Source organism: Urocampus carinirostris, chromosome 11 (assembly GCF_059441175.1).
Source record: "Urocampus carinirostris isolate Australia breed hairy pipefish chromosome 11, RoL_Ucar_1.0, whole genome shotgun sequence".
NCBI lineage: Eukaryota > Metazoa > Chordata > Actinopteri > Syngnathiformes > Syngnathidae > Urocampus > Urocampus carinirostris.
The window spans coordinates 31,840,800-31,866,745 of NC_142359.1; the positions used below are offsets into that span (position 1 = coordinate 31,840,800).

At 39.8% G+C, this 25,946-nt stretch overlaps 4 protein-coding genes across 5 annotated transcripts; 2 read left to right on the plus strand and 2 right to left on the minus strand.

Annotated features, from left to right (window-relative positions):
* The first annotated feature begins 69 nt into the window (after positions 1-69).
* smkr1 (small lysine rich protein 1) lies at positions 70-931 on the plus strand. The gene is made up of 2 exons (XM_088347914.1): positions 70-280; positions 341-931. Exons 1-2 carry the CDS (start codon positions 278-280, stop codon positions 581-583), a joined length of 246 nt encoding a protein of 81 aa, XP_088204040.1. The 5' UTR covers positions 70-277; the 3' UTR covers positions 584-931.
* Positions 650-1,669, minus strand: stmp1 (short transmembrane mitochondrial protein 1). Its single transcript, XM_088347915.1, has 3 exons — positions 1,505-1,669; positions 1,063-1,116; positions 650-990 (listed from the first exon to the last, which is right to left on the minus strand). Exons 1-3 carry the CDS (start codon positions 1,517-1,519, stop codon positions 919-921), a joined length of 141 nt encoding a protein of 46 aa, XP_088204041.1. The 5' UTR covers positions 1,520-1,669; the 3' UTR covers positions 650-918.
* Positions 1,670-1,712: 43 nt separating this feature from the next.
* On the plus strand, positions 1,713-15,866 carry LOC148357094 (dynamin-1-like protein). Of its 2 annotated transcripts, XM_088347910.1 has the most exons (19): positions 1,713-2,097; positions 2,761-2,902; positions 3,254-3,300; positions 3,377-3,448; positions 4,972-5,058; positions 5,118-5,280; positions 5,384-5,504; positions 5,685-5,816; positions 10,706-10,912; positions 10,991-11,111; positions 11,214-11,369; positions 11,449-11,538; positions 11,613-11,705; positions 12,155-12,208; positions 12,384-12,437; positions 13,542-13,661; positions 15,138-15,247; positions 15,334-15,493; positions 15,577-15,866. In XM_088347910.1, exons 1-19 carry the CDS (start codon positions 1,996-1,998, stop codon positions 15,631-15,633), a joined length of 2,088 nt encoding a protein of 695 aa, XP_088204036.1. In that variant the 5' UTR covers positions 1,713-1,995; the 3' UTR covers positions 15,634-15,866. The 2 variants fall into 2 exon arrangements, with proteins under 2 accessions (XP_088204036.1, XP_088204037.1); XM_088347911.1 differs by lacking the exon at positions 12,384-12,437 and having other exon boundaries at positions 1,715-2,097.
* Positions 15,867-16,002: 136 nt separating this feature from the next.
* creld2 (CRELD disulfide isomerase 2) lies at positions 16,003-25,716 on the minus strand. Its single transcript, XM_088347912.1, has 9 exons — positions 25,363-25,716; positions 23,152-23,234; positions 22,862-23,064; positions 20,030-20,206; positions 17,004-17,105; positions 16,862-16,945; positions 16,703-16,798; positions 16,483-16,623; positions 16,003-16,252 (listed from the first exon to the last, which is right to left on the minus strand). The coding sequence occupies exons 1-9, from the start codon at positions 25,498-25,500 to the stop codon at positions 16,194-16,196; spliced, it is 1,083 nt and encodes a 360-aa protein (XP_088204038.1). The 5' UTR covers positions 25,501-25,716; the 3' UTR covers positions 16,003-16,193.
* Between the last annotated feature and the right edge of the window lie 230 nt (positions 25,717-25,946).

Sequence of the window (25,946 nt, forward strand, 5' to 3'; positions counted from 1 at the left end):
TCAGTTCTGTGTGACATTCGGTAGCCAAGTGTTTTTTTTTATGGCTTGTAGGAGGTGTTGACCTTTTTATTCGAAGCGCCATTTGTGCTATTGCCACGGTAACATTATATAAACAAGGAGCCAGGCGAAATTTTTTGTTGGCTGTTCCTTTGTGGCAGAGATCTGGTCAGCTTCTTTTGTGAGATTGTGTTTATATTTGGATTATAATAATAGATCACAACTGATTTGTACAAAAGATTTCAACAGATGGGCTGATGCGGATTAAATCGCTTACTTTATGGTAAGACTTTTCTTTTAATCAAATGACTGATCAAAAATTGTAACACTTAATTTCCTGAAGGCCTTCAAGACCGCAAAATCAAGATCGCATGGCTCCAAAGCTACCAAAAAGGCTGACCCTTCAAAAGTAGCCACACACAAGTCTGCTGGGAACAAAAAAGAAGATGCAGACATTTTAAGCATGACAGCTATGCAGAATGCATACTACATTGCACACAATGCTGCTGCTTACTTGGAGCTAAGAGGTTATGGTTGGGCCAAAGACAAGAAAATGAAGAAAAAGAAACGGAAAAGAAAGAAGTAATCTCCTTTGGGATTGGTGGTACATTTCTTACTGTAAATAGTCCAGCACATTTAAACCATACTCATGAAACAGGAATAATCTGCAACTTTATTATAAACAAAGTCTGTTATGTCAAACAGGTGACATCCTGGATTTGCAAAACCACAATGTGCATGCATTAGTTACAGCAGTCGAATAGAAATATGTAACATTTCTGTGAAACAAATGTTTCAAGTACTGTCATGATTATTCTTAGACATGTGTATATACATATCAAATTGCTTGTTGTTCCACAACCCTGTTAAATAAATATATTTTGCAGAGTTCATTAACGATGGAAAGACGTTTCATGTTGCTCACTCAGGTGGTTTCTTCTTGGCCTCCACATCTTTTTTGAAAGCTTCGATTTTTTTGGATATGTTAGGAACCTTGAAGAGAAAATCCAGAGAAGCATTGACAAAAACGACTAATGCAGCGGAAAAACAACAACGTTAACTTACATCGTAGTTCTGAGCGAGGTACATTCCCACAATATTGCCCAAAGTGAATCCAGCCTAAAAGATGTGTGGAACCATTTTAGAATTAGAATTGTTTTTGTTGTCATTGATAACAACGGAATAAACCTTGTTTACAACGAGATTATATGTAGCACTAAATGATAAACATGTACTATATAAAGAAAACTGAAAATAACTGGCTAGGTAATATTAGTGCTGGTAGACTGGCCTAAATTGAACGTGCACGAAAAGGGTGCACTGACAATAGCAGCACTATTTCGCAAAACATAAAAGTGAAGGGGAAACAATAGCATTTATATTCAAGGTCAGATAAAAAAGTTATCACCGATCAAGTTTTGACGAGTTTTAAAGGGAACCGTTATGCTAGCCGTCGGTTTCGAGTCAATTATTTTTTGTGTGAACAAGGTAGAAAATATTAACTTACCAAGAACTGTAACATAGTGAAAATGAATTCAAAACGATGGTTGATCCGGCGAAATAAAATAACTTTGAGCTTATCCGCACAACTACCGCGTATCAAAGCTTGGGTCGGCTGTCAACAATGAGTGCACGCATGCGCGTGAGTCTATTACGTCTCGCGTTGCTAATTGTTAGCTATCTTTGTAGTCATTTTCAAAGCGTGTGTCACAATCGAGATCGGTAAAAAAACTACAACTCCCAGAATTACAATAACAGTCTCGTGTCGCAATGGTGGCGACGCCTAGACATTGGATGACTTTGGTCATTCTGAGCTATGTTTGTAGTCTTTTACTCAGCGTGCGCTTCAACTGCTAGCGGTAGAAAAACTACAACTCCCACAACTGCAACATCACAGTCTCTCTGTCACAATGGTGGCGACGCCGAGACATTGAATGACTTTGGTTTTCATCCCCAAAAATAACCGGTTAAATCGTTTTACAGTCTTATATCGAAGACATGGAGGCGCTTATTCCAGTCATTAACAAGCTCCAAGATGTTTTCAACACAGTGGGCACGGATATTATTCAGCTGCCGCAAATAGCTGTGGTGGGAACGCAGGTACAGTACATAAAGGCTACAATAACTGTCATTAAAAGCATCCAATGACGATGAACAGCTAGTCAAATATATAGATATTAGTTCAGAATTCTGTCTCCTGGGAATAAATAGTCGTGCTTTAAACCATTATTCTGTGGATAACGTTCAACCAATACTAATTAAAACTCATGCCAACACCCTATCTGCCAATTTAGGCTAATATTGTAGGTAATGGATAAAAGTACACTAAATCTAAGATATCAGTTCATGTCTCTATTTTCGTTTCTTTCCTGGTTCCTGTCCTCGGTTTTAAATCTTTGTTCCATTTGGTGCAGTTTTTTTCTTGTTAGTACTAAGGGTTTTCAGTATGCTGAAGTGAGTTGTAGATCTATAAAATTCACATACTGGTGCAGTATTCGTTTCCTTTTCAGTCCCAAGTAAAACACTTTGTCGAAGTGAGTTGTATAGCCATAATTCAAACGATAAATCTCATAATCTGGTGCAGTCTTTTTTCCTCCTTGGGCAATAGGGAATGCAGTATGTTGAACTGAGTTTCAGAGCTCTAAATCAAACTTTAAACCTCATAATTTGGTGCAGTCTTTCTGTGTACCAACTAATTGCAACATGTTGAATTAGGATTTAAATCTATCAATTGAACTATATATTGGCTTGTTGCCTCTACAGAGCAGCGGCAAGAGTTCTGTCTTAGAGAGCCTGGTGGGTCGTGACCTGCTCCCCCGGGGGACCGGTATTGTCACCAGGCGGCCTCTCATCCTCCAGCTGGTCCACGTGGATCCGGGAGATGGCCGCAAAAACGACGATGTCGGTATGTGCCGATTCACGCTTCTTAACATTTATAGGCTGTCTCATCTGTTTTTTTCTGTTCTTAAAGCTTTTCACCACACATTATAGGGTTTTAACAATGAAATGTTGTTTTTTGTTGGTGCCGTTGAATCGCCTGCAGATTCCAAGCTGTGATAAAGTTTTATAAAGGTGCACATTCGTCATGTAAATCATGTCATGATCTAATCCTGAGCTTGTTTTCACCTAGAAATAGTTAAGTCACTTAACCACCCTGTCTCTTGTAGATTAAAATCCCGCGGTAAATTGTATTCAGTCTTGTCAGTGTCTCAAACTAAAAGTAGTCATGCACTAAATGTGCCTTTTTGCTGTTTAGGCAGAGACTGTGAAGAGTGGGGGAAGTTCTTACACACCAAAAATAAGGTAAGAAGTGGTGTGGTCTGAAGTTGTATTTAATATAAATAAAATCATTTTTTTATTAATGTATACTTTTGGGCAGATTTACAACGATTTTGATGAAATCAGGCAAGAAATTGAAGCTGAAACGGAGCGCGTGTCGGGAAATAATAAGGTAAGATTTTTGGACTATTGCTTTTTACTGACAATTAAGAAGAGGCAATTATTTTCATTTTTTGGCAATGCTCTTAAAATAGTGTACCCTGATTATAATTTAGTTTGTACCATATGAATTAGTTGAATGCATCCATTTAAATCATTCTCAGCATGCTGGTATTTGTCGTGTGCCACACTCTATTGTGTGCTGAAAATAACGTCAAAGTGCATTTGGGATTAAGTTTCAAAGGTCATCTAACAAAAACTAGTAATCAGGTGAGCATTTGTGACATTAGCAATGCAAGGGCTGTAGGGAATTTGGCTGATTTGAATCCAAGGAGCAGTACAGAACAAAATGGCTGCACCTTGACATTGATAGACTTATTGAGGAGACAAATGTGCTGTAATCCCCCGATTAATCGCAGTTAATGGGGACTCGAAAACACCGCGATACTTTATGTGTAAATCTGCGAAGTCACCGAATACCCCACCCCCCACATTTTAACAGGCACTCAAATGACCCCCACTTGAAGCAATGGTCCTGCGGGCATATTGGATCAGAGCCGCACAAATGTTGTTCAAGAATAGAAAAAGAGCTTTCATGCATGTTACAAATTTGCTCTCTCATCCCACACTCTGAGCACTAGTCAAATGGGCATGATAAATTGCGGCCAAAACAGTAGACTTTTATTCAGGCGGGCCCCAATGGCACGCTTTAGTGGCCTAAGCCCCCCCAAAAAAGTGCTTTGCCAGTCCCTGCTCCCATCAATAGTCAACTGGGGATAATGGATCGCGGCCACAACCACACATTTTATTTAAGGCGGACAAGAGCGGCATGCTTCCAAACAAAATGTCTTCTGCAGGTCCCAGCTCGCAGGTACCTGTTATCAGGGATAATGGCCATATTTGTCCAGTTAATTTCAGGCAAAAATAACAGCAAAAAGAGGGCCATCAGGCCTGACAAAAGTGCGCTTTGCTAATCTTGGCTTGCAACAATAAGCAGTCAAGGATAATGGATTGCGGTTTCACTTTTTGGTGAACAGAAAGACAAAAAAGAACTGCCAGCCTATTAGAAAATCGTTTTGCCCTCCACCGCTCGCAGCAATCATTGACTGGGAATGATGGATGGTGGCTGCATAGATACATTTAATTTCAGGCGGTAAGAAAGGAAAAAACAGCCACCACTCCCGACACAAATTTGCTCTCTTGACCTCCGCTCTCTGCGATATTGGACTATTAGATCCCAGCCACACATCGCAGTTTTGTTTAGGTGAGCTACAATGTAAAGCTTAAGGGGTGGGGGGAAAGGAAGTGATATATATATATATATATATATATATATTTTTAAATTTATACTTTTCAACCCATGATGCACTGAGGCCTCAAAGTAGCGAAGGATTGCAAAGGAATTATCGCTGTGTGTACACCTACAAGATATATCTTACATGCCTATTCTTATTTACTTGTCCACAATTACTTTGTTGGAAATTCAGATGTTCCAACCCGATTAACTGGTAACTTCTACGTTTTCTTCCTGTGCAGGGCATCAGTGATGATCCCATTCATCTGAAAATATTTTCCCCCCATGTCGTCAACCTCACCCTGGTGGACCTACCGGGCATAACCAAGGTAACACTGACCACTTAAAATTGGAAGAAACTCCATGTAAAACCACCATTTTATCTGAGGTGCCTGTGGGAGATCAGCCAAAAGACATTGAGATCCAGATACGAGAGCTCATCCTGAAGCACATCTCCAACCCCAACTGCATCATATTAGCTGTTACTGCCGCCAACACTGACATGGCAACGTCAGAGGCCCTCAAGGTGGCAAGGGAGGTGGACCCTGATGGTAATGTTGAAAAGAAAGCATATTACTGTGATTAAAGTAAAAAAAGTGTAGTGAGGAAAATAACTTGTCTAAAATATATATTTTTTTATATGTGACCACCCAGGCAGGAGGACGTTGGCCGTGGTGACCAAACTGGACCTAATGGACGCTGGTACAGATGCCATGGATGTGCTGATGGGTCGAGTGATTCCTGTCAAACTGGGACTCATCGGCGTGGTCAACAGGTTTGCGTCACCCTTCACACTCTTTACATGAGCGCTCTGAGTCCTCGATCAATATGGATTGTTTACTTTTGACCCTTTACTGTAATCAAAGCAAGTGTTTTTGTTTTCAGCATTAAATATGAATCCTGAATATGTCTACAGCGTTCATGGAATGTAACTATGTTAATCTTATTCGTACAGAAGCCAACTAGACATCAACAATAAAAAGACTGTGACTGACGCCATCCGTGACGAGCACGCCTTCCTGCAAAAGAAGTATCCCTCTCTCGCTAACCGGAATGGTACCAAATACTTGGCCAAAACCCTTAATAGGTCAGTCTTTTCCATTACATTTTGTCTTATTGATTCAAGTTCATTCTAAAAAACTTCATTTTAATTATTTAATTTTTAGACTCATTCAACGCCATTAACGTGAAAAGACGTTTGTATGTAATCTGTTTATATTGTATGGACACAAAAAAGTTTTTGTTATCACAAAAAAAACGTTTTCCTTCTATTCATAGCTTCTCTAGCTTTAGTAATGATTTTCCGATGATAAATGACCACGAGATAGCAAAAGAGGCTTAGGTCCGCTTGTGGTTGGTCCAAACAATTGGCATCCTGCCTCCTGGGCGCCTTTTTAAAAATATTTATTTACTCAAGTGGGGTAAAAATAGATGTAACAGTACTTGTTTTTCTGGTGAAAGAAAAGGAGTACATCTTCCATTTGGTGTGTTAATTCAAGTCAAGTCAAGTCATGTTTATTTGTATAACACTTAATCACACAGAGTCTGAAAGGACTGCACAGACCACAGATTATTGCAAAATACTGACTATTATTACGCCATCCCCTGATCTAAAACCTACATGAGGGCAAGGAAAAACTAAAAAAAAAAACCTCTACATGAGGAAAATGAAGAAACCTTGAGAAGGGACTGCACATGAGGTAATCCCCCTTCCAGGATGACCAGGCTGCAATGGATGTTGCAATAACAAATACTACACATACAGTGCATCCGGAAAGTATTTACAGCGCTTCACTTTTTCCACATTTTGTTATGTTACAGCCTCATCTTAAATTGTATTAATTTAATCTCTTATCTCAGAATTCTGCACAAAATACTCCATTGTGACAATCTCATCTCATCTCATCAGCTGCACCGCTTACATTGTGACAATGTGAAAGTTTTTTGTTTTTTTTTTACTTTTTTTGAATTTATTGAAAATTGAAAACTAAGAAATCACATTTACATAAGTATTCACAGCTCAAAATTGAGCTCAGGTGCATCTTTTTTTCCACTGATCATCCTTGAGATCTTTCTACAGCTTAATTGGAGTCCACCTGCAGTAAATTCAGTTGATTGGACATGATTTGGAAAGGCACACACCTGTCTATATAAGGTCCCACAGTTGAGTGTGCATGTCAGAGCACAAACACCAAGCATGAAGTCAAAAGAACTGTCTGTAGACCTGCGAGACAGGATTGTCTTGAGGCACAAATCTGGGGAAGGATACAGAATTTTTTCTGCTGCTTTGAGGGTCTTAATGAGCACAGTGGCCTCCATTATTCGTAAATGGAAGACATTTGGAACCACCAGGACTCTTCCTAGAGCTGGCCGGCCTTCTAAACTGAGCGATCGGGGAAGAAGGGCCTTAGTCAGGGAGGTGACCAAGAACCCGATGGTCACTCTGTCAGAGCTCCAGCGTTCCTCTGTGGAGAGAGGAGAGCCTTCCAGAAGGACAACCATCTCTGCAGCAATCCACCAATCAGGCCTCTATGGTAAGTGGCCAGACGAAAGCCACTCCTTAGTAAAAGGAACATGGAAGCCCGTCTGGAATTTGCCAAAAAGCACCTGAATGACTCTCAGACCATGAGAAACAAAATTCTCTGGTCTGATGAGACAAAGATTGAACTCTTTGGTGTGAATGCCAGGCGCCATGTTTGGAGGAAACCAGGCACCGCTTATCACCAGGCCAATACCATCCCTACAGTGAAGCATAGTGGTGGCAGCATCATGCTGTGGGGATGTTTTTCAGCAGCAGGAACTGGCAGACTAGTCAGGATAGAAGGAAAAATGAATGCAGCAACATATAGAGATATCTTGGATCAAAACCTGCTCCAGAGCGCTCTTGACTTCAGGCTGGAGCGAAGGTTCATTTTTTAGCAGGACAACGGCCCAAAGCACACAGCCAAGATCTCAAAAGATTGGCTTCAGAACCACTCCGTGAATGTCCTGGAGTGGCCCAGCCAGAGTCCAGACTTGAATCTGATCGAACATCTCTGGAGAGATCTGAAAATGGCTGTGCACAAACGTCTGCCATCCAACCTGATTGAGCTTGAGACTTATTGCAAAGAAGAATGGGCAAAACTGCCTAAAGATAGGTGTGCTAAACTTGTGGGATCATATTCAAAAAGACTTGAGGCTGTATTTGATTTCTTAGTTTTCTATTTTTAATCAATTCAAAAAAAGTAAAAAAAACAACTTTTTCACATTGTTATAATGGAGTATTTTGTGTAGAATTTAGAGATAAGAGATTAAATTAATACAATTTGGAATGAGGCTGTAACATAACAAAATGTGGAAAAAGTGAAGTGCTGTGAATACTTTCCGGATGCACTGTATATTGTCACCATAAAATATAGGTTATTCATATGCTATAGAATAGAAATGTGTTTTAAGCCTGGATTAAAACATTTCCACTGAGGTTGCAGATCCATTTTCAGGGGGAAGAGCATTCCACAGCACCAGGGCCCGAATGGAGAATGCTCTTGAACCTGCGGATCCCTTCTTGGCTCTTGGGATCACTAGTAGACCAGCATTTTCAGAGTGAAGGCTCCGGACCGGAACATAGAGGGAAATTAAATCTGAAAGATATGAAGGAGCAAGTCCATGCTTGATTTCGTATACTATCAACAGAACCTAAAAATCACATCTTAAGCTAACAGGGAGCCAATGCAGGTTAGCTAAAATCGGGGTAATGTGATCAAACTTTCTTGTCTTAGTTGAAAGCCCCGCTGCAGCATTTTGTACCAGCTGAAGGCTCTTGATTTTGGAAGACTTTGGGAGACCAGAGAGTAGTGCATTACAGTAATCGAGATGGGAGGTAACAAACAATGAATTATAATCTCCGCATCTGACTGAGACAGCATGGGGCGAATTTTAGCAATGTTGCGAAGATGGAAAAAAGCCATTCTAATTGTTATCTTCAAAAACACGGACAGACGTTTTTTGGTCCTTTTTCTCATTTTGACCTTCAATATTCATATTTAAGGTAACAATATTATGTTGTTTTCAGAGTGGCTTTCCCATCATTTATACATTCTCTTCTTTATTTTTGACCAAAAAAGACACTCCTTTTCATGTTTTCGCCTGTTGAAAATTGACGATTACTGACAAGGCCATAAGAAAATGTCTCTCTATTTGTCAGACTATATTAGAATACTATTGTTAGGTTTTCGGTCAATTCAACTGGGTTTACTAGACCATATGCGTCCGGCTCTTGGCCTGTAGCCAAATTTTTTATTCGTCCATTTAACTGACACCCCTCTTTCACATTTTACTTTCAGATCTTTGATCCATATCTGTCAACTACTGGACTGTCTCAGAAAATTAGAATATTGTGATAAAGTTCTTTATTTTCTGTAATGCAATTAAAAAAACAGAAATGTCATACATTCTGGATTCATTACACATCAACTGAACTATTTCAAGCCTTTTATTATTTGAATATTGCTGATTTTGGCTTACAGCTGAAAAAAAACTCAAAAATCCTATCTCAAAATATTAGAATACTTCCTCAGACCAAGTAAAAAAAAAAATTTTATAACTGCAAAACTAAATCAAACATTTGAAAATGTCCATTGATGCACTCAGTACTTGGTTGGGAATCCTTTTGCACGGATTACTGCATCAATCCGGCGTGGCATGGAGGCAATCAGCCTGTGGCTTTGCTGAGGTGTTATTGATGCCCAGGATGCTTCGATAGCGGCCTTCAGCTCATTTGCATTTGTAGGTCTGGTGTCTTTCATCTTCTTCTTAACTATACCCCACAAATTCTCGATGGGGTTCAGGTCAGGGGAATTAGCGGGCCAATCAAGGACAGTGATGCCATGGTCAGTGCACCAGTTACTGTGGGCAGGTGCCAGATCATGCTGGAAAATGAAATCCTCATCTCCATAGAGCTTTTCAGCAGATGGAAGCATGTAGTGCTCTAAAATCTCTTGGTACACAGTTGCATTTACTCTGGACTTGATGAAACACAGTGGACCAACACCAGCAGCTGACATGGCTCCCCAAACCATTGCTGACTGTGGGAACTTCACACTGGATTTCAAGCAACTTGGATTTTGCTCCTCTCCAGCCTTTCTCCAGACTCTGGCGCCTTGACTTCCAAATGAAATGCAAAACTTGCTTTCGTCTGAAAAGAGGACTTTGGACCACTCTGCAACTGTCCAGTGCTTCTTCTCCATAGCCCAAGTCAGACGCTTCTTCCGTTGTCTTGAGTTCAGAAGTAGCTTGACAATGGGAATACAGCTATTGTAGCCCATTTCCCGGACACGTCTGTGAACTGTGGCTTTTGATACCTGGACTCCAGCTTCAGCCCACTGTCTTTGAAGCTCCCTCAAATTCGGCTCTTCTTCACAATTTTGTTAAGGCTGCGGTCATCTCTCTTGGTTGTGCAGCGTTTCCGGCCACATTTTTCCCTTCCGACAGACTTTTTGTGGATATGCTTTGAAACTGCACTCTGTGAACAGCCTGCTTTTTGAGAAATTTCTTTTTGTGTCTTACCCTCCTTATGGAGGGTATCAATGATGGTCCTCTGGACAGCAGTCAGATCAGCAGTGATTTAGTTTACTGAACCAAGCTGAGTGTTTTTAAGGCTCAGGAAACCCTCGCAAGGTGTTTCGAGTTAATTAGATGATTCAGGTGATTAGTTGAATAGCCTACTTGTATACTTTTTCATGATATTCTAATATTTTGAGATAGGATTTTTGAGTTTTCTTAAGCTGTAAGCCAAATTCAGCAATATTAAAATAATAAAAGGCTTGAAATAGTTCAGTTGATGTGTAATGAATCCAGAAATTATGACATTTTTGTTTTTTTAATTGCATTACAGAAAATAAAGAACTTTATCACAATATTCTAATTTTCTGAGACAGTCCAGTACATTAACCTATCTTCCTGTAAAGCTTGACTAAATCTTCCCTCTGGTCTCATCAGACTACTGATGCATCACATCCGCGATTGTCTGCCTGAGCTGAAGACGCGTATCAATGTGCTGGCCGCCCAGTACCAGTCCCTTCTCAGCAGCTATGGCGAGCCCGTTGAGGACCAAAGTGCAACCTTGCTCCAGCTCATCACCAAGTTCGCCACCGAATACTGCAACACAATCGAGGGGACGGCCAAGTACATTGAGACGGCGGAGCTGTGAGTTATGGCGCCGTGGCAATAATACGATATTGTGCAAAGTAAAGCACACCTGACTGAAACCCCTTTGCTCCTTAGTTGCGGTGGAGCCCGAATCTGTTACATATTCCATGAGACTTTTGGCCGGACTTTGGAGTGTGTGGACCCCCTTGGAGGCCTCAGCACCATCGATATTCTCACAGCGATAAGGAATGCAACCGTGAGTGGCACGTTACTTTTTTTTTTTTTTTTTTTTTTTTTTTTTTTTTTTTTTTGTCTTCCTCATGTTGACCTTTCTGTTTTCTCCATGACTTTGCACCAGGGCCCTCGCCCCTCTCTGTTTGTTCCTGAGGTGTCTTTTGAGCTGCTGGTGAAGAAGCAGGTAAAACGTCTGGAGGAGCCCAGTTTGCGCTGTGTGGAGCTTGTCCACGAGGAGATGCAAAGAATCATCCAGCACTGCAGCAACTACAGTACACAGGTTGTGGTGTTTCATTACGAAGGGGCATTTTCTTTTTTTTTTATTACTATTATTTTGCGAATATGTAATTGTCACTCAGGAGCTGCAGAGGTTCCCAAAATTACATGAGGCGATTGTGGAAGTTGTCACTTCCCTCTTGAGAAAGAGGCTGCCCATCACTAATGAGATGGTACTAATGAGATCATAAATGCCCTTCAGTAAACATGACATTTGTATTGAGGAAACTCTTTTTTTGTTTCATAGGTCCATAATTTAGTAGCAATTGAGCTGGCTTACATCAACACAAAGCATCCAGACTTTGCGGATGCCTGCGGGGTCATGAACAACAATATTGAGGTGTGCAAAAAAATACACATCTAACCTTTTGCCTTTGTGAAGATATCAAAGCCACTTAATTTTTTTGTAAACAGAATTTAGCGGATAGTTAGCAGACTTTCGCATCTTGTTTTATCCTAATTAACCTTGATAAACGAGGGATTACAGTATTCAATTGCTTTCTGTATCCCATTTCGAAAAATGATAAAGAAAATTGATCAATTGCTTTTTTATGATCTGTGATTGTTCTGAGGGGAAATATATTCATGTATCAGTGTCAATGACAACTAGAGAGTTGAATATTATTATTATTATCATAGAAAAAAGAATCTATAAAACATCGCTAATCCGTACAATCGAATCACCGAACATTACACTATTTAACCACCCAAATATAAATGAATAGTTTATTCATTTATTTTTATATTATGTAAAGGAATTTATTTTCTCTCATGCTTGTGTGAGCACAGGAACAAAGGAGAAACCGGATGAGAGAACTCCCCACCGCAGTTCCCAGGGATAAGGTACCCTAATCATTTCCTCTTTGATATTTGTATGAAGGTTTAGAGATATCACATCACGGGATTCAATTTTCTCCACCACCAAAATAAATTTTTACTGCACTCCTCTTTTTTTATTCCTCTCTTACCTCCGACTCCTGTCATTTGCTCTCTTTTTCTGTTATTAAATCGCTTCCAGCCTCTTGGCAAAGGTCCAGCTGCAGTTTTGGGCGACGACCTGGACAGCGCCAAGGTGGGCCTCTGGGGGCCGACTCCCCTGGTCAGCTCTGTGGATAGATTTATGCATGGCTTCTAACCTAATTCTTATTTCCCTATGTTCCACTTGTTTTCCTCCCTCAAACCTGTGTGTACTCGCACTAATAATTTTGTGTGTTCTTCATTCTTGACTTATTGTCCTGGATTCTAACCTCTTTTATTATTTTTTTCAATGCTCAAGAGAGGTGTAAAAACTTCACAGGATGGCAGTGGATCTGCTGTGTTTGTTTATTGTATAGTCAGACTTCATTTCATGTGATTTTCAACGTGAAAGGATCCCTTACTCGGATCGATTTAATCCCGTTTTTTTAAAAAACAAATTGACTTTTTTATTTTTGTTGTCTTAAAAAACTAGATAATTAATTATTTTGTAAGGGACAGTGTGAATTATTTAGCACCTCCTAGTGGGGAAAAAATAAATAAATAATATGTTTTTGTAAAAATACAAGAACTTTAAACGTGTATTTTAAAAAGATACTCAAAGGTTAAGAAATGCGCATTTATTTACACAAGTGTCATGTAAAGGGAGCTGACAGAATTGTCTGCCATTTTGCTGCTAAGGATACTCAATACGCTTAAAAGCCTGGGCAAAAAAATGAGAACTAAAATGGTGCATTTTTGTCAAATGGAGGCCCATAATTTGTATTCTTCCTTTAGCACTCTTTTTGGTTGCCCTACAGAGATAGTGTTCAAATAATACATTGTCCCTTTGACTGCAACTCAGGAGGTTGGGTAATATTAACCCAAGTAATGTTTCACCCAAATTAGGTTATTTTTTACCTGAATTAGATTGGGGTGGCAGGTAGAGCGGTCGCCATTGGACTAAAGATGTCACAGGTTCGATTCCCCGCTCCTCTGAGTTAAATGTTGAAGTTTCACTGAACCCCTTATGCCTTGCATGGCTGTGCGTGCGTGTGGGAAGTGTTGTAAAGCGTTTTGGAGGTCTTCAGTGTGAGTGGTAGAGTGCTCTATAATATTCAGTCCAGTCCAACTTATTTTTGTCTGTTAGGTATAATATTTACATATTTGACTCCACTGTTAGAATCTGAAGCTTCATGTCATTGTTTTTTAACGTTTCCAGGCAGCAGGGCCACAAGGCGATCAGGAAAGTGGCGGCACATGGAGAGGAATGCTCAAGAAAGATGAAAACGGTTCAGGCTCAGGAAGCCCGCTTAAAGGCGCTGTCAATTTGCTCGATGTTGTAAGTTTCCCGCTTTACACTCTTGTTGCTGGTCCGCATAAACATTGTTTGTTCCCTTACAAATATCATAGTTTGACTATATTGTCCTCGATACATTGCTATTTTTTATTCAGTTCTGCAGATTTTTGTCTACATTGCGGAAAACATCACTTTAAGAGCACTTGTACACTTAAACCAATCACAGAACTGCTTTCTGTTTCCTGGGCACTGATTGGGTTAATTCGAATCGACCGTCTGGCAATATTTTCCTGGCAGGGCCCAAGGACCGCAATAAACATGTTTTTTTTAAATGATTGTAATGACAATGACAAACACCACATATAACATTTATAATAAGATGAGCGTAAATCCGCTGTGTAGTCAGAGTATTTAGATGTCCTCGCGACAAAATCTAATTTAAAAAAAATTCCAAACTTCTCTTCCTAACGACGGTCGCGGAGTGCTGGGCCAATCCCAGCAATTCTTGGGAATGCGGGAGGAAACTGGAGTGCCCGAGTGTACAGGTTGAACATGCAAACACAACACAAGGGATCTTTCCACCATGATGCAATGAGCTGATTGAAACTTCTCCACGCTGATTGTCTATAAGTGCAAAACTTTTGTTTGACTCATCCTTCACACTAGCTCTTGCAGGGGGCAATCCTTATTTCTAATGTGACAGTTGCCCCTCCCGACAGGTAACTGTGCCCACCCATGCGAATGACAGATTTGAATTCAAATGTACAACCTCAAAGCCCCAGTTTAAGTTCAGGCTGAAACATTGTCGTGTCAGTAAAACAATCGGTAAAAAAAATAATCTGTGTGACCCGGTACCTAACTACCCACGGCCCAGTACCGGTATGAGGCCCGGTGGTTGTGGATTACTGGTTTACATTACCAGTGATAAGCGATCAACCACTCATTAATGCAGTTTCTAATCAATCATAAGTGATGTTATTACAAAAAGTGAAGTTTCTGGACTTAACTGTTTACACTAAAGGATGATTTTATCGATGTCACACAACAAAATCATTAATCTACTGTGCTTGTTTGTTCTCCCTGCAAAAGTAGACTATATTGCTAAGTCCTGTCTGTTTACAAGTTGTGCTATATGTGGCTTGCTAGAGGCATATACTCTTACCACATACAGTATGCATGGATACAACTGTTGCATCCACGATATATATAGACTATCACATTTGGTTGTGAAAGCAAAAACATCAAACAAATGTCCCGTAGAATTAACCATTACAAATGACTTTTTTTTAGCAAGTTAGCAAAAGTTTGAGTGTTGTTCTACTAGAAACATGGACTTACAGTACATATGGATGGATGCACGCAACTGTTGCATCCACTATATATGGACTGCAGCTTTTTCTTTGTTGTGTGCAAGTACATTTATGGATCCTACTTTGTGGAAATTCACTGATTACAGGCGCTTATGGAACAGATTACCCACATGAAGTCGATTCTGTAATTGTTTTTTTCAACTTTCAGCCAGTACCAGTAGCCAGGAAACTGTCGTCGCGCGAGCAGCGAGACTGTGAGGTCATTGAACGCCTCATCAAGTCTTACTTTCTGATTGTGCGCAAGAACATTCAAGACAGGTGGTTAATAAACACTGTTACAGTGAAGTTTCACGAGTCTAAATTTATCATTCCATTTCTCGACTCCAACCACTCTGCCTCTCAAGTGTTCCCAAAGCGGTGATGCATTTCCTGGTCAATCATGTGAAAGATAGCCTCCAGAGTGAACTGGTGGGTCAGCTATACAAGTCGGGTCTCCTCAACGATCTGCTGACGGAGTCGGAGGATATGGCCCAGCGTCGCAAGGAAGCAGCGGACATGCTGCAGGTAAAACATGTCCAAGTCTTGTTGTCCGCTTGTAAAGAATTGCAAACTTCCTTAAGTTTATTTATTTATTTATTTTTTTGCAGGCATTGCAGAAAGCGAGCCAGGTGATAGCGGAGATAAGAGAAACTCATCTGTGGTGAATTGAATGGTATTATAAGAATGCACTGCACTGAACCTTCCCCTCAGTCAATATCATGATGGATTCATGTACTGTAGAAAATTGTAAGCTTTGAAAAGGCAAATGTAAATACAATAAGTTGTAATCATGGAAGACCTGCTTTGACACAATGTGATGACACTGTACCATTTTATTTATTGTGGCTGAATTGAGTTGTCAAAATGTGATGCTACACTAAAGGATTATTCAAGCGCTGCCTCCATCAGTGAAAGTTTTTGACCTCCGCCGGGCAATGTAGAGAAGTGCAGTATGAACCACAAATGATGAAAAATGTTACACTGCTCCCTTGTGGTAGTCTTTAACCACTACCTCAAAAATCCATCCCCAAAAGGTTGGCTCACGTCTTTATTTACTTTAAAACATCGTACATTTTGCACAGGAGGGAAAAAAAAACTGGACTCCATTTTGATGAGTGGTTAATCCTTTTGTAGAAAATATTGCTCTTCATCCCCATAGTCTGCCGTTCAGCATTTTTAAAATGAGCACTGCAGAAAAAAATACTGGTGGAAGCTTTGTTGTACTTCAGAACTCCTCATGAGAGATGGCATTATTTTCCAACACTGCAGTCTCTTCTTCTGTTTCTGGAGAAAAAAATAAAGATTGAGATAAAATGATTCAATCTTTGTTAAGCATTTACATGAACTTAAAAAATTTGAATATCATAATCGTTTGCTACTTCATGCCTCACAGCCTCAATGCATTGGTTGAAAATAATTCCACAACATTATCCCTGATTGCATGATGGATAAATAGAAATTGGTCACAATATTTTCATTTTCTGGACAGTCCTGTACAAAAAAACGACACCAACCTTCTTGTAACTTTTGAACACATTCTCCATTTTGGTCCTCGTAGCCATTGATGCAGACACACTTAAAGCTGCCTTTAGTATTGGCACAATGCTGGTGCTCCTTTGTGCATGTTGCCTCTGCCAGGGAACACTCATCAATGTCTAATAAAGAAACAAAAATACAATGAGTGGGTCAATTATTCATCCCCCCGGACCCAAAAATAAGGATTCTTCAGCAAACCTGTGCAGGTGCCCTCAATGTCCTGGTAACCACCGGCACACGCCTTGCATTCGTCTGCACCGGCTCCAGTGCAGCCGGTGCACGTTTCATCACAACCTGAGATGACAAATGACTTCATTTCCAACTCGATTGGACTGAAGTGAGTTTGAGCTTGTTTACCCTTGCACGAAAAAGAGCCCTCTGTATTGATGCAGTATTCGTCCTCTCGACACGGAGCCGAGTCTTTGGAGCACTCGTTTATATCTGGAATCACGTTGCACGTTGAATATAAAAGATAACATCTAAAATGAAGTGTATATACCGATGCAGGCTTCCTGGTCATCCTCCTCCCAACCGTCTTTGCACTCCTCGCAATCCTGATTGGTCGCCCCGTCGCTGCAGGTCTTGCAGGAGGAATGGCATTCTGGTGGAGAATGGATGTGCAATTTGCAACAATTGATTTTTCGAGTGAGGCATTCAGTAGGGAAAAAAAATATACCACCAATTCATTCATTGATTTTTTTTTTTCAATGTTATCGTTTTGTCCCTCATAGTAAGGGTATACCATGACAGCAATTACAGGAAACCACTGGGATACGACTACGGCAGATTAAAAATGACTGATTTTAATACTTTCATTTTCAAGGATTCTCATGCCCTTAGTAGTTGTATTTGCTTCAACCATCTACTTATTTTTCAACTTTTTAACAAAACTAGTCCCGATTATTTACAACCCAAAAACTTAGCGAGGTAGCCATTCTTCTGCCCCTTTCCTCGCTTTTGGTGATCGCCTGCTTTGTTTCTATGGTAATGGTTTTGCTTCCCCCTTTAGCATCACTGCAAGCCTTAGGACATATAAGATGGCTCAGGGCTTAAAAAGGTAAGGTAAGATAATTGGGTTTGACATTTTCTCAACTCAAAGTGACTAACAAATACCGGTACATTCCGCAATGATTTAAATAATTTATTGGCAACTATGAACACAATACCAACACAAAATTTACAATGAATTTATTTCATGTCCTTCAAAGTCCGGATCATTATCAGATAAACCCAAGAGTTTTTTCCCTCCATGTTTTTTTTGTTTTTTTTTGTTTTTGCATTTATATCTTTCGGGACTCTCCTCTGTTTTCGCCATCATCTAACATCTCTGGTACCATGAATAAGAATGGTTTGATTATGAGTTTAAATCTAATGCGCATTAAACACTAAAAAAAATACAGTACCCCGGTGTGAACTACGCAGACCAATTCGGACGCACCACCTTAAACTCCCAATTCACTCAAGGAAATCTCCCCAACCATTTTTTGTTCTTTCAGTCTACATTGGTTAGAAGTTGAATTGTAAATAGTTAAAAGTTCTTGTATTCAAAAATTTGTTTTAATGGCACACAAGAGTTACTATTTTTGTATTTTGTTTGTGTAGTTTGACTATAAAGTTGCTTAGTATCAAAAAGTTTAAATTACTGTTGAAAAATAAAGTTTAGCATAATATAGCACATAATTCATGTTTTATTAATTCATTCATTTCATGCATATTGTTACATTATTATAGGTATTATATTGTTTAAAGCAACAACAAAAATCTGAAGAGCCGTGAGGGAGCTGGGCTGAAAGAGCTGGAATCCCCATCACTAATGGGTTTCACGTTAGAATAAAACACATTTTCCCATGTTTTAAACGTTTTTGATCATTTTAAATTGTGAACACCATATAACAATTTTTGTATGCGAAAATGAATTGTTTTTATCTTTTACCAATAGTTTGTTCCACATAGTCTGTCTTGCTGTAAATAAATAAGTGCTGTGTTTGTAAGGTTTGTTGTCACTTAATAAATGAATTGGCTATGGTTGACAAGGATGAAATAACCTGTAAACCATCAAACATGACCCTGTCATAGCAGCAATCATTAAAGCAGTGGTACTGATATTTAATACTGTGATTTACTAAATCACCGATATGTGTATTCAAATCACATTCATATCAGTGATTTGGTCGGTTTACTCGCTGATACGATTTATTAAAATAGTACAGCATTGGAACAACACTAATTATTTTAAGTGTAAAAAGATGAGCAGATTTTTTTTTTTTTTGCATTAAACTCCTTTCTTGTCTAACATGCTTCGTGGGTGAGACTCATTAGCTGGCACACTGCACATAACTAGTGTTCACACGCCCCTGGACCTCAATAGACTGTTGAGCAAATAAGCCCAGCACAAAAATGACCTCCACCTTCTTTCTTTCGGATGGCTCGCTTTGGAATGGATGGTTGGAACGACGGCGGCCCCTTTTGGACATTTCCCGAATTCACCAATTCACCATGTAACGTAATGAAATCTGATAAAAGTTTTGAATGTAATTAAAACATCCAAGTTTATGCATTGATAAAATAATGTTCTCTATGGAAGTATGTCGATTGGAGGGGCATTCTCAAGTAAAGCACGTTACGCAAATTTCTCACTTCTTTGGATTTTTTACAAGTTTAGCAACTTCAAACACCGTCATCCGATCCTTGTGGTCTCAGATATCTCAGACCACGCACATAGAGGCATGATCTGGTTGAGCGTCACTGGTCCATATATTAAGAATAGCTAAGCGATAGCTCATCCTCTGCATTTCTCCTACATGGCTGACTCGTTGTCATCGGCTGCACCATGCGGCCGACGCAGACCTGCACTGCGGCCTTGAGTTCAGCACGTGGGATATACGTTGCGACCATCCGGAGCACGAGACAATCTTTTCGCAACAACAAGTAAGAGAACTATTTCAGATTAAACCCCATGTTTGCTGGTAGTTGGGAATGAGCGTGTTTTTTTTCTGTACAAGGAAATCTCCCAAATCGATTTGTATTACAGTAGGAAACTTTCTTTTTGTACTAGTAACTTCCAGACTGTCAGGGGAAAACTCCCATCATCTCCATCACCTTCTTCCCTTTTTCCCCCCTATCATTAGTTCTTTGTGTAAATGAATTGTGTGTACTATTTTAATCAGCCTGGTTCATTTAATCCTTTTTCTTTGGATTAGTAATTCATATTAGAACTCAAAGTAATAAAAATTTAAAAAAAATTATCAGTGTAGGAAATTCTAGCATCCTTCAGAGAAAAAAGATTTATGGTGGAGCACAAGCAACACCTAAAGGCAAATCAGTTTACTGATTGCAGTAAAGAATAATTCGTTTCAATCCTAACCATTTTCAAAATCAAAGGTATAAAAATCCCTAAAAAGTCTATGGTAAAGACTGCAATCTCCCTTTAAGGCGCACATGTAAAAAAACAAAAATATTTAAACTGCGTCTTGTAGTCGAGAAAATAAGGTACTTTTCCCCCCACAGTAAAATTGGGAAATGTACCTGAGCATAAGGAGTAGGAGTCGTTGCGAACTTCGTTAAAGTAGCCGTCGACACAATCTAGACAGAGTTCTCCCTTGTACTGGAAGTCGCATGAGCATTTGCCGTCCCCTCCTCGGGTCCCGTCGCCGTCACACTTTCCGTTCCCGTGACACGGTTTCTCGGTGCCTCCGACGCAAGCTTTAAAACACCATGCAGAAGTTTTACTGCAAAGTTGTGGCAAATTCGGGTTAGTCCTAGGGTCGGCAACCTGCAGCTCTGGATCCGCAAGCGGCTTTAAGCGCTGCCTAGTTACTCCCTGCCGCTTTTCCAATAATGTTTACACATTCAAAAAAGGTTGGGGAGGGAAATGCATTTTATTTTTTCTCTTCACTGTTGTCAGGTTGCAAAAACATGGGATAAAGGTTGTCGCCTAGAATAAAGCAAAGTCATTTATTGTGACGTCAAGGCTCTTGGTCTTAAACCCCTGGAGAACTTGGCTGCAATGCAAAACTCAGAGGCACCTCTGCCTCTCTCTCATCCCCTGGGTTATGCTGCAATCCAGAAAATAGGGAAACTGGATTTATCCCACTCGGATGGTACCAGATGCGGACTTCAAAGCGTTCCAAGCTAATGTAGTTTGCAAAGCTGGCAGATCGCGGAAAGTTTTTTTTTTTTAAATTTTGCTCATTAAAAGACATTTGAATTTCCAGCAAACCTGCCTTGCAAGCAAACTATATTAACTTGATAGATACAGATACATTTTTTTTTACAATTGCGTAAATTATGTTTTATCATTCACCGTCTGTTTCCATGGGCATTATCATTTTGTTGAGTGACGTCTGAAGCAATTTGATCAGGTTGGGGTACCTATTTTTTTTCTGGCTCTGCGATTAGGACCTTCTATTGAGTGTCATTCAAATATTTTCCTGGTTGGAGATTGGAAAAAGGCAGCACGGCAGCGCAGTGGTTAGCGCGTGTGCGGCACAGTTCTGAGGTCATGAGAACGACCCTTCCTGTGTAGAGTTTGCATGTTCTCCCCGTGTTTGCGTGGGTTTTCTCCGGACACAGTTTTCCTTTTACATTCCAAAAATATGCATGTCAGGTTAATTGACAGGTCCAAATTGTCCCTTGGTGTGAATGAGGGAGTAAGTTGTCCGTCTCTGTGCCCTGCGACTGGCTGGCAACCAGTTCATGGTGTCCCCTGCCCACTGCCTGGAGATAGCTGGGATGGGTTCCAGCTCCCCCCACCCATACTTAGGATAAGCGGTTCAGGTAATGCATGGATGAGATTGGGAAGTTGGAGTTTTTCAGTTTTCTGGAATGCAGCATTAGAGTCAGCTGTATGGACTCAAGCTCCGCCTCTTAAAGGGGCGGCGTCACAACATAACTGCCTCTTGCTACATCCCTAATTTCAACACAGAAGTCACATTAATTGCGTGAGAACACAATCCTGTCATTGGCATTTATTTTGGAGCAAAGTGGGTTTTTTAAGATATTTCTGATTTTTGTCAGGATTTATTTGGAATGACACAGGATATTATTGTATTTTGATGGTCAGGTCCGATGGCTGCATGATGTATCAAAAGAAGAATATTCTGCTACGTTTTACCTATACACGGACTTGTTTTCCATTTGCACACAAATCAAACTTAAATTGTATTTGTTTAATTTCATTTACCTTTTAAAAAGTCTACCTTTTTCAAATTCATGCTGCTTTTTCTTGCATTCTTTTGTTGCCTAAATAAGTAGACAATTTTGTACGTTACAGTGAATCCTCAAAATAAAATGACATCAAAAAAGGGATTTTTTTTTTGCATTTCTTCATTTTTATAAAAGCAAAGAAACATACAGTAAGTCATTAATATTGTCATGACATTTAACTTGAGAAGGTATTTAGACGCTCCCCTACTTACGACCATTCGACTTACAAAAAACGGTAGATACGATCATTTTTTTTTTCTCGAGACGTCAAAAAATATCCGGACATTGCTGTAAGTTAGATTTTGTATTGTGTGCACCGATTTTCCGAGTAGAGGACAGTGCTGTAGTGCTTCTTTCTGGAAATCCAGCTTCTACTTCCTGGTCTGTGTGTATACACACTGCACTGTATCTCTAGCACTCTAAGAACTTTATGGTTTAATATCTTATGCATCCATTCAATATGGTTGGTGTAAAGTGTAATGAAGAGGCGAGCTGTTTCTTTTGAAATGAAAGTGGAATAAGAAAGCTTAATATGGTTGAAAAAATGGTTGGATTGCTTTTTTTTCGTCCACTTTTTACCACGGAGGAGGACGTTTCCCAACTCTTCCAAAAGTAAGTTAAACTTACCTTTATAGTCACATCAAGTCATGTTTATCTTTATAGCACATTAATCACAAGGAGTCTCAAAGGACTTCACAGGCCACAAAATGTCAACGCCTAATGTGTAGCTTTGTTTTTCAGTACTAGATTTTATCACTAGCCTGCTTTGTAACATCATGGAGCATATTTTATAAAATGTTTATTTTTCAGTTTGAAAATAATACAGGTTACTTATACAAACCGTAAACAAACTTCTATAAACCTTAAAGATACAAAATATAGCACAGAAGCATTTTACTAACAAATTCAACGCACGTCCGGAACCTACCTCGTCAAAGTAGGGCAGCGTCTGTATTACAACAGAGTAGTCATGTGGTGCATTGTTCTCCGCAGGATGCGCCGCAGCCAACATAGTCAACTTGATAGTATGCTAAGCATGTGTTGCATTCAGTATAAGACTTTTATTTACAAATTTGTTTTTTTTTAGTCCAATATGGTTCTTTCAACAATTTAGGTTGCCGACTCCTGGGTTAGTCGAACAGTCTTACTCACCATTGCAGTCAAGTCCAAATGTTCCATTTGGACAGCACACTTTGATGGTGTCAATGCAGAACCATTTGTGCAAATCAGGATGTTTCGATTTTCTCTTAAACCACCAGGTCTCAAATAGTTCCTCATGTTCTTCAAGCATCTGGTTGCACTCGAAGCTGCTGCTGTCGCAAAGACCTTCGATGATCTCCATCAGTCGGATCTCACTAGAAATTTGAAATGTTTTTTTTAACTATCATGTTTACAATTGGCCTCTGATGCAGGGACATTTGTGACCTGGTATTTGGTCTCACCTTGTCTCATACTTGGACAATTTCCTTTCCTCCCAGGCTGTGTTACCTCCACCAAAATTTTGCTTTGCAGTCCTCTCATAGCCCTAAACATACAATCAGATATTAAACATGCACAATGCATACCTGTCAACGTGTGTTTCTCACGTATTTTATACGTATTTTTGATCATTTTAAAATGTGTACGTCGTATAATCAATTTCAGGGTTCGTACAATTTTTCATGGCTAAAATTCAAGCACCTTTTAAAGCAACTTTTCCAGTACAATTACAAGAAGATATCCGGTGTGAACCATGTATTTTGCAGGTATACAAATATGTCTACCATTTACATATGCGGTTTTAATCTTCTGTCGGTTTTGAGTAAATTGCGACTACATTTGTGGATCTCAACAATACGTGTGTACATATTTTTGGAGACAAATATTTCCTCGCAAAATTGTTGGTAATATGTATTTTACATTTTCAGTTGCAGGAAGTTCTTCCCATTCCAATTTACCACTGGGGAACGCTAACTTTGTTTTGTGCATGTCACAAAATATTTGTCCGTACACATAATCCTTGCACTACTACACAATTCATGGTGCCCTGTTTAGGTGTAGCATGCATTGTTTAGGTGTAGCATGCACCTGTCCTGTAGGGGGCGATAATGCTTCATAGGACAATGTCGTACAAACTAATGCCAGCTGCTGTTAAACAAGAGGGAAGAAATGCAATGGCAGGGCGAAGCCACCAGAGAGCCCAGTCGGTGTCATTTTTAAGCAGACATGTGAACTAAAGCAGACCATCTTTTGTCTGCCATGAGAAAGATAATGTTTTATTTTTCTCAATACACTATGAGGACTCATCACAAGTACATAAAGAAGATTTGCCTCCAGGAAAAGATTCAAATATTAATCAAGATCTTTTTGTTTTGACTTATACTTGGGGGTTAAGTGGTCATTTACATCCTCGGTAGGTAATAATTGTATCTTCTCATTGCTCTCCTTTTCCCTTATGTTATTATATTATCAAAAGTAGTCCATAGTCTGTACAGCCCTTGAATACCTCTTGTGATTAAGGGCTATACATGACTTGACGAGATACATGACCACAATTTCAAGCATTTACAAGCACTTAATCCTAAATTCAACAACTTTGATTCTTGCAAGCGCAACATTAATCTGCAAGTATTTTCAATGATTTCAAGCACCCGTACGAACTGCAATTTTTTTTATAAAGGGGTCGGACCGAGCTTGTCACGCACATTTTGGCTTTGATATCCAATCCATCTATCCATCCATCATCTGCACCGCTTATCCTCAGTAGGGTCGCGGGGTTGCTGGAGCCCATCCGTTATCTTGATCCCACACAGCTGACTCTAATGCTGCATTCCAGAAAACTGGAAAACTCCAACTTCCCAATCTCATCCATGCATTATCTGAACCGCTTATCCTCAGTAGGGATGCGGGGGTGCTGGAGCCCATCCCAGCTATCCTCGGGCAGTGGGCACCCTGAACTGGTTGCCAGCCAGTCGCAGGACACAGAGACAGACAACTTACTCCCTCATTCACACCTAGGGACAATTTGGACCGGCCAATTAAGCTAACATGCATGTTTTTGGGATGTGGGAGGAAACCCACGCAAGCATGGGGAGAACATGCAAACTCCACACAGGAGGTTCCATCTCATGACCTCAGAACTGTGCCGCACACGCGCTAACTGCTGCGCTGCCCTGATATCCAATCCACCACAAAAAATAAGCAACACTAAATTGACTGCAAGTCAATGTGCAAAAAAATACAGATGAAATAACTGTTTGTGTTGTTTATTTGGTAAATCAAATAAACTTGTTAACGCACGTTATATTCTTTTTTATCCTACATAGTCGGCCAGGTAGTAGCTCAGGACATAGCACATAGTCGTCGCAGGTTCGATTCCCGGCTCCTCCGAGTTAAATGTTAAAGTGTCCTTGGGCAAGACACTGGACCCCTAATGCCCCCAAAATGCAGGTAGGCGCCTTGCATGGCTGACTCCGCTGTAAATGGGTAAAGTGCTATATAAATGCAGACCATTTAAATAGGTATTGTATTTTTTAAGGTTTATCGTTTCTTAATAAAAGGGAATTGCAATCATTAATAAAGGGAGCAATTGGCTCAAGTAGACAGGTATGATAGTACATATTCTCCAATCCGTATTGTTCATTCATTCATTAGAGTAGGGTATGCATGCTTACCTTATGAAAGTTGTTGGTTATCCGTTGGCAGGTAACGCAGGCGCTTTTTAAATCTTTCTTGGCATTCGTTATTTGAAAAAGTAAAATAAAACAGGACAAAAGAGCGAGAAGTCGCAGCTTTGGAGCCCTTTGCATCATTTCAACGTTTCATCAGGACACCAACATTCAAATCCACCCCACAACGGTCTCGATGTTGTTATTTCCCCTCGATTACTACAACAATTAAATAACTGGATCGTCTTTTAAAAATAAATAGGCGAAAGCAATAACACGCGAAAGATAATATTTACATGCCGGCATTGGGAAAAATGCACGACTTTAGTTTTCCGCTTCAGCCCCTTGATCGAATTGTGGCTTGTGACAATTGGCCCTTTGGACCTGCCATTCAAATTAAAAGCCAATCATCTGCCGCCACGCTCGGGACATCCAGCGCATTCCGCACGTGGAAAACTCACAAACGTAACATAAAATTAAAAATAAACGTTTCATTGAAACAAATTATTTTTTTTTCCCAAATATTGTAAGAATTGCATGAAGTAGAAATATTTCAATGATAAAAATAATTAGCATAGGTCATATCCGGT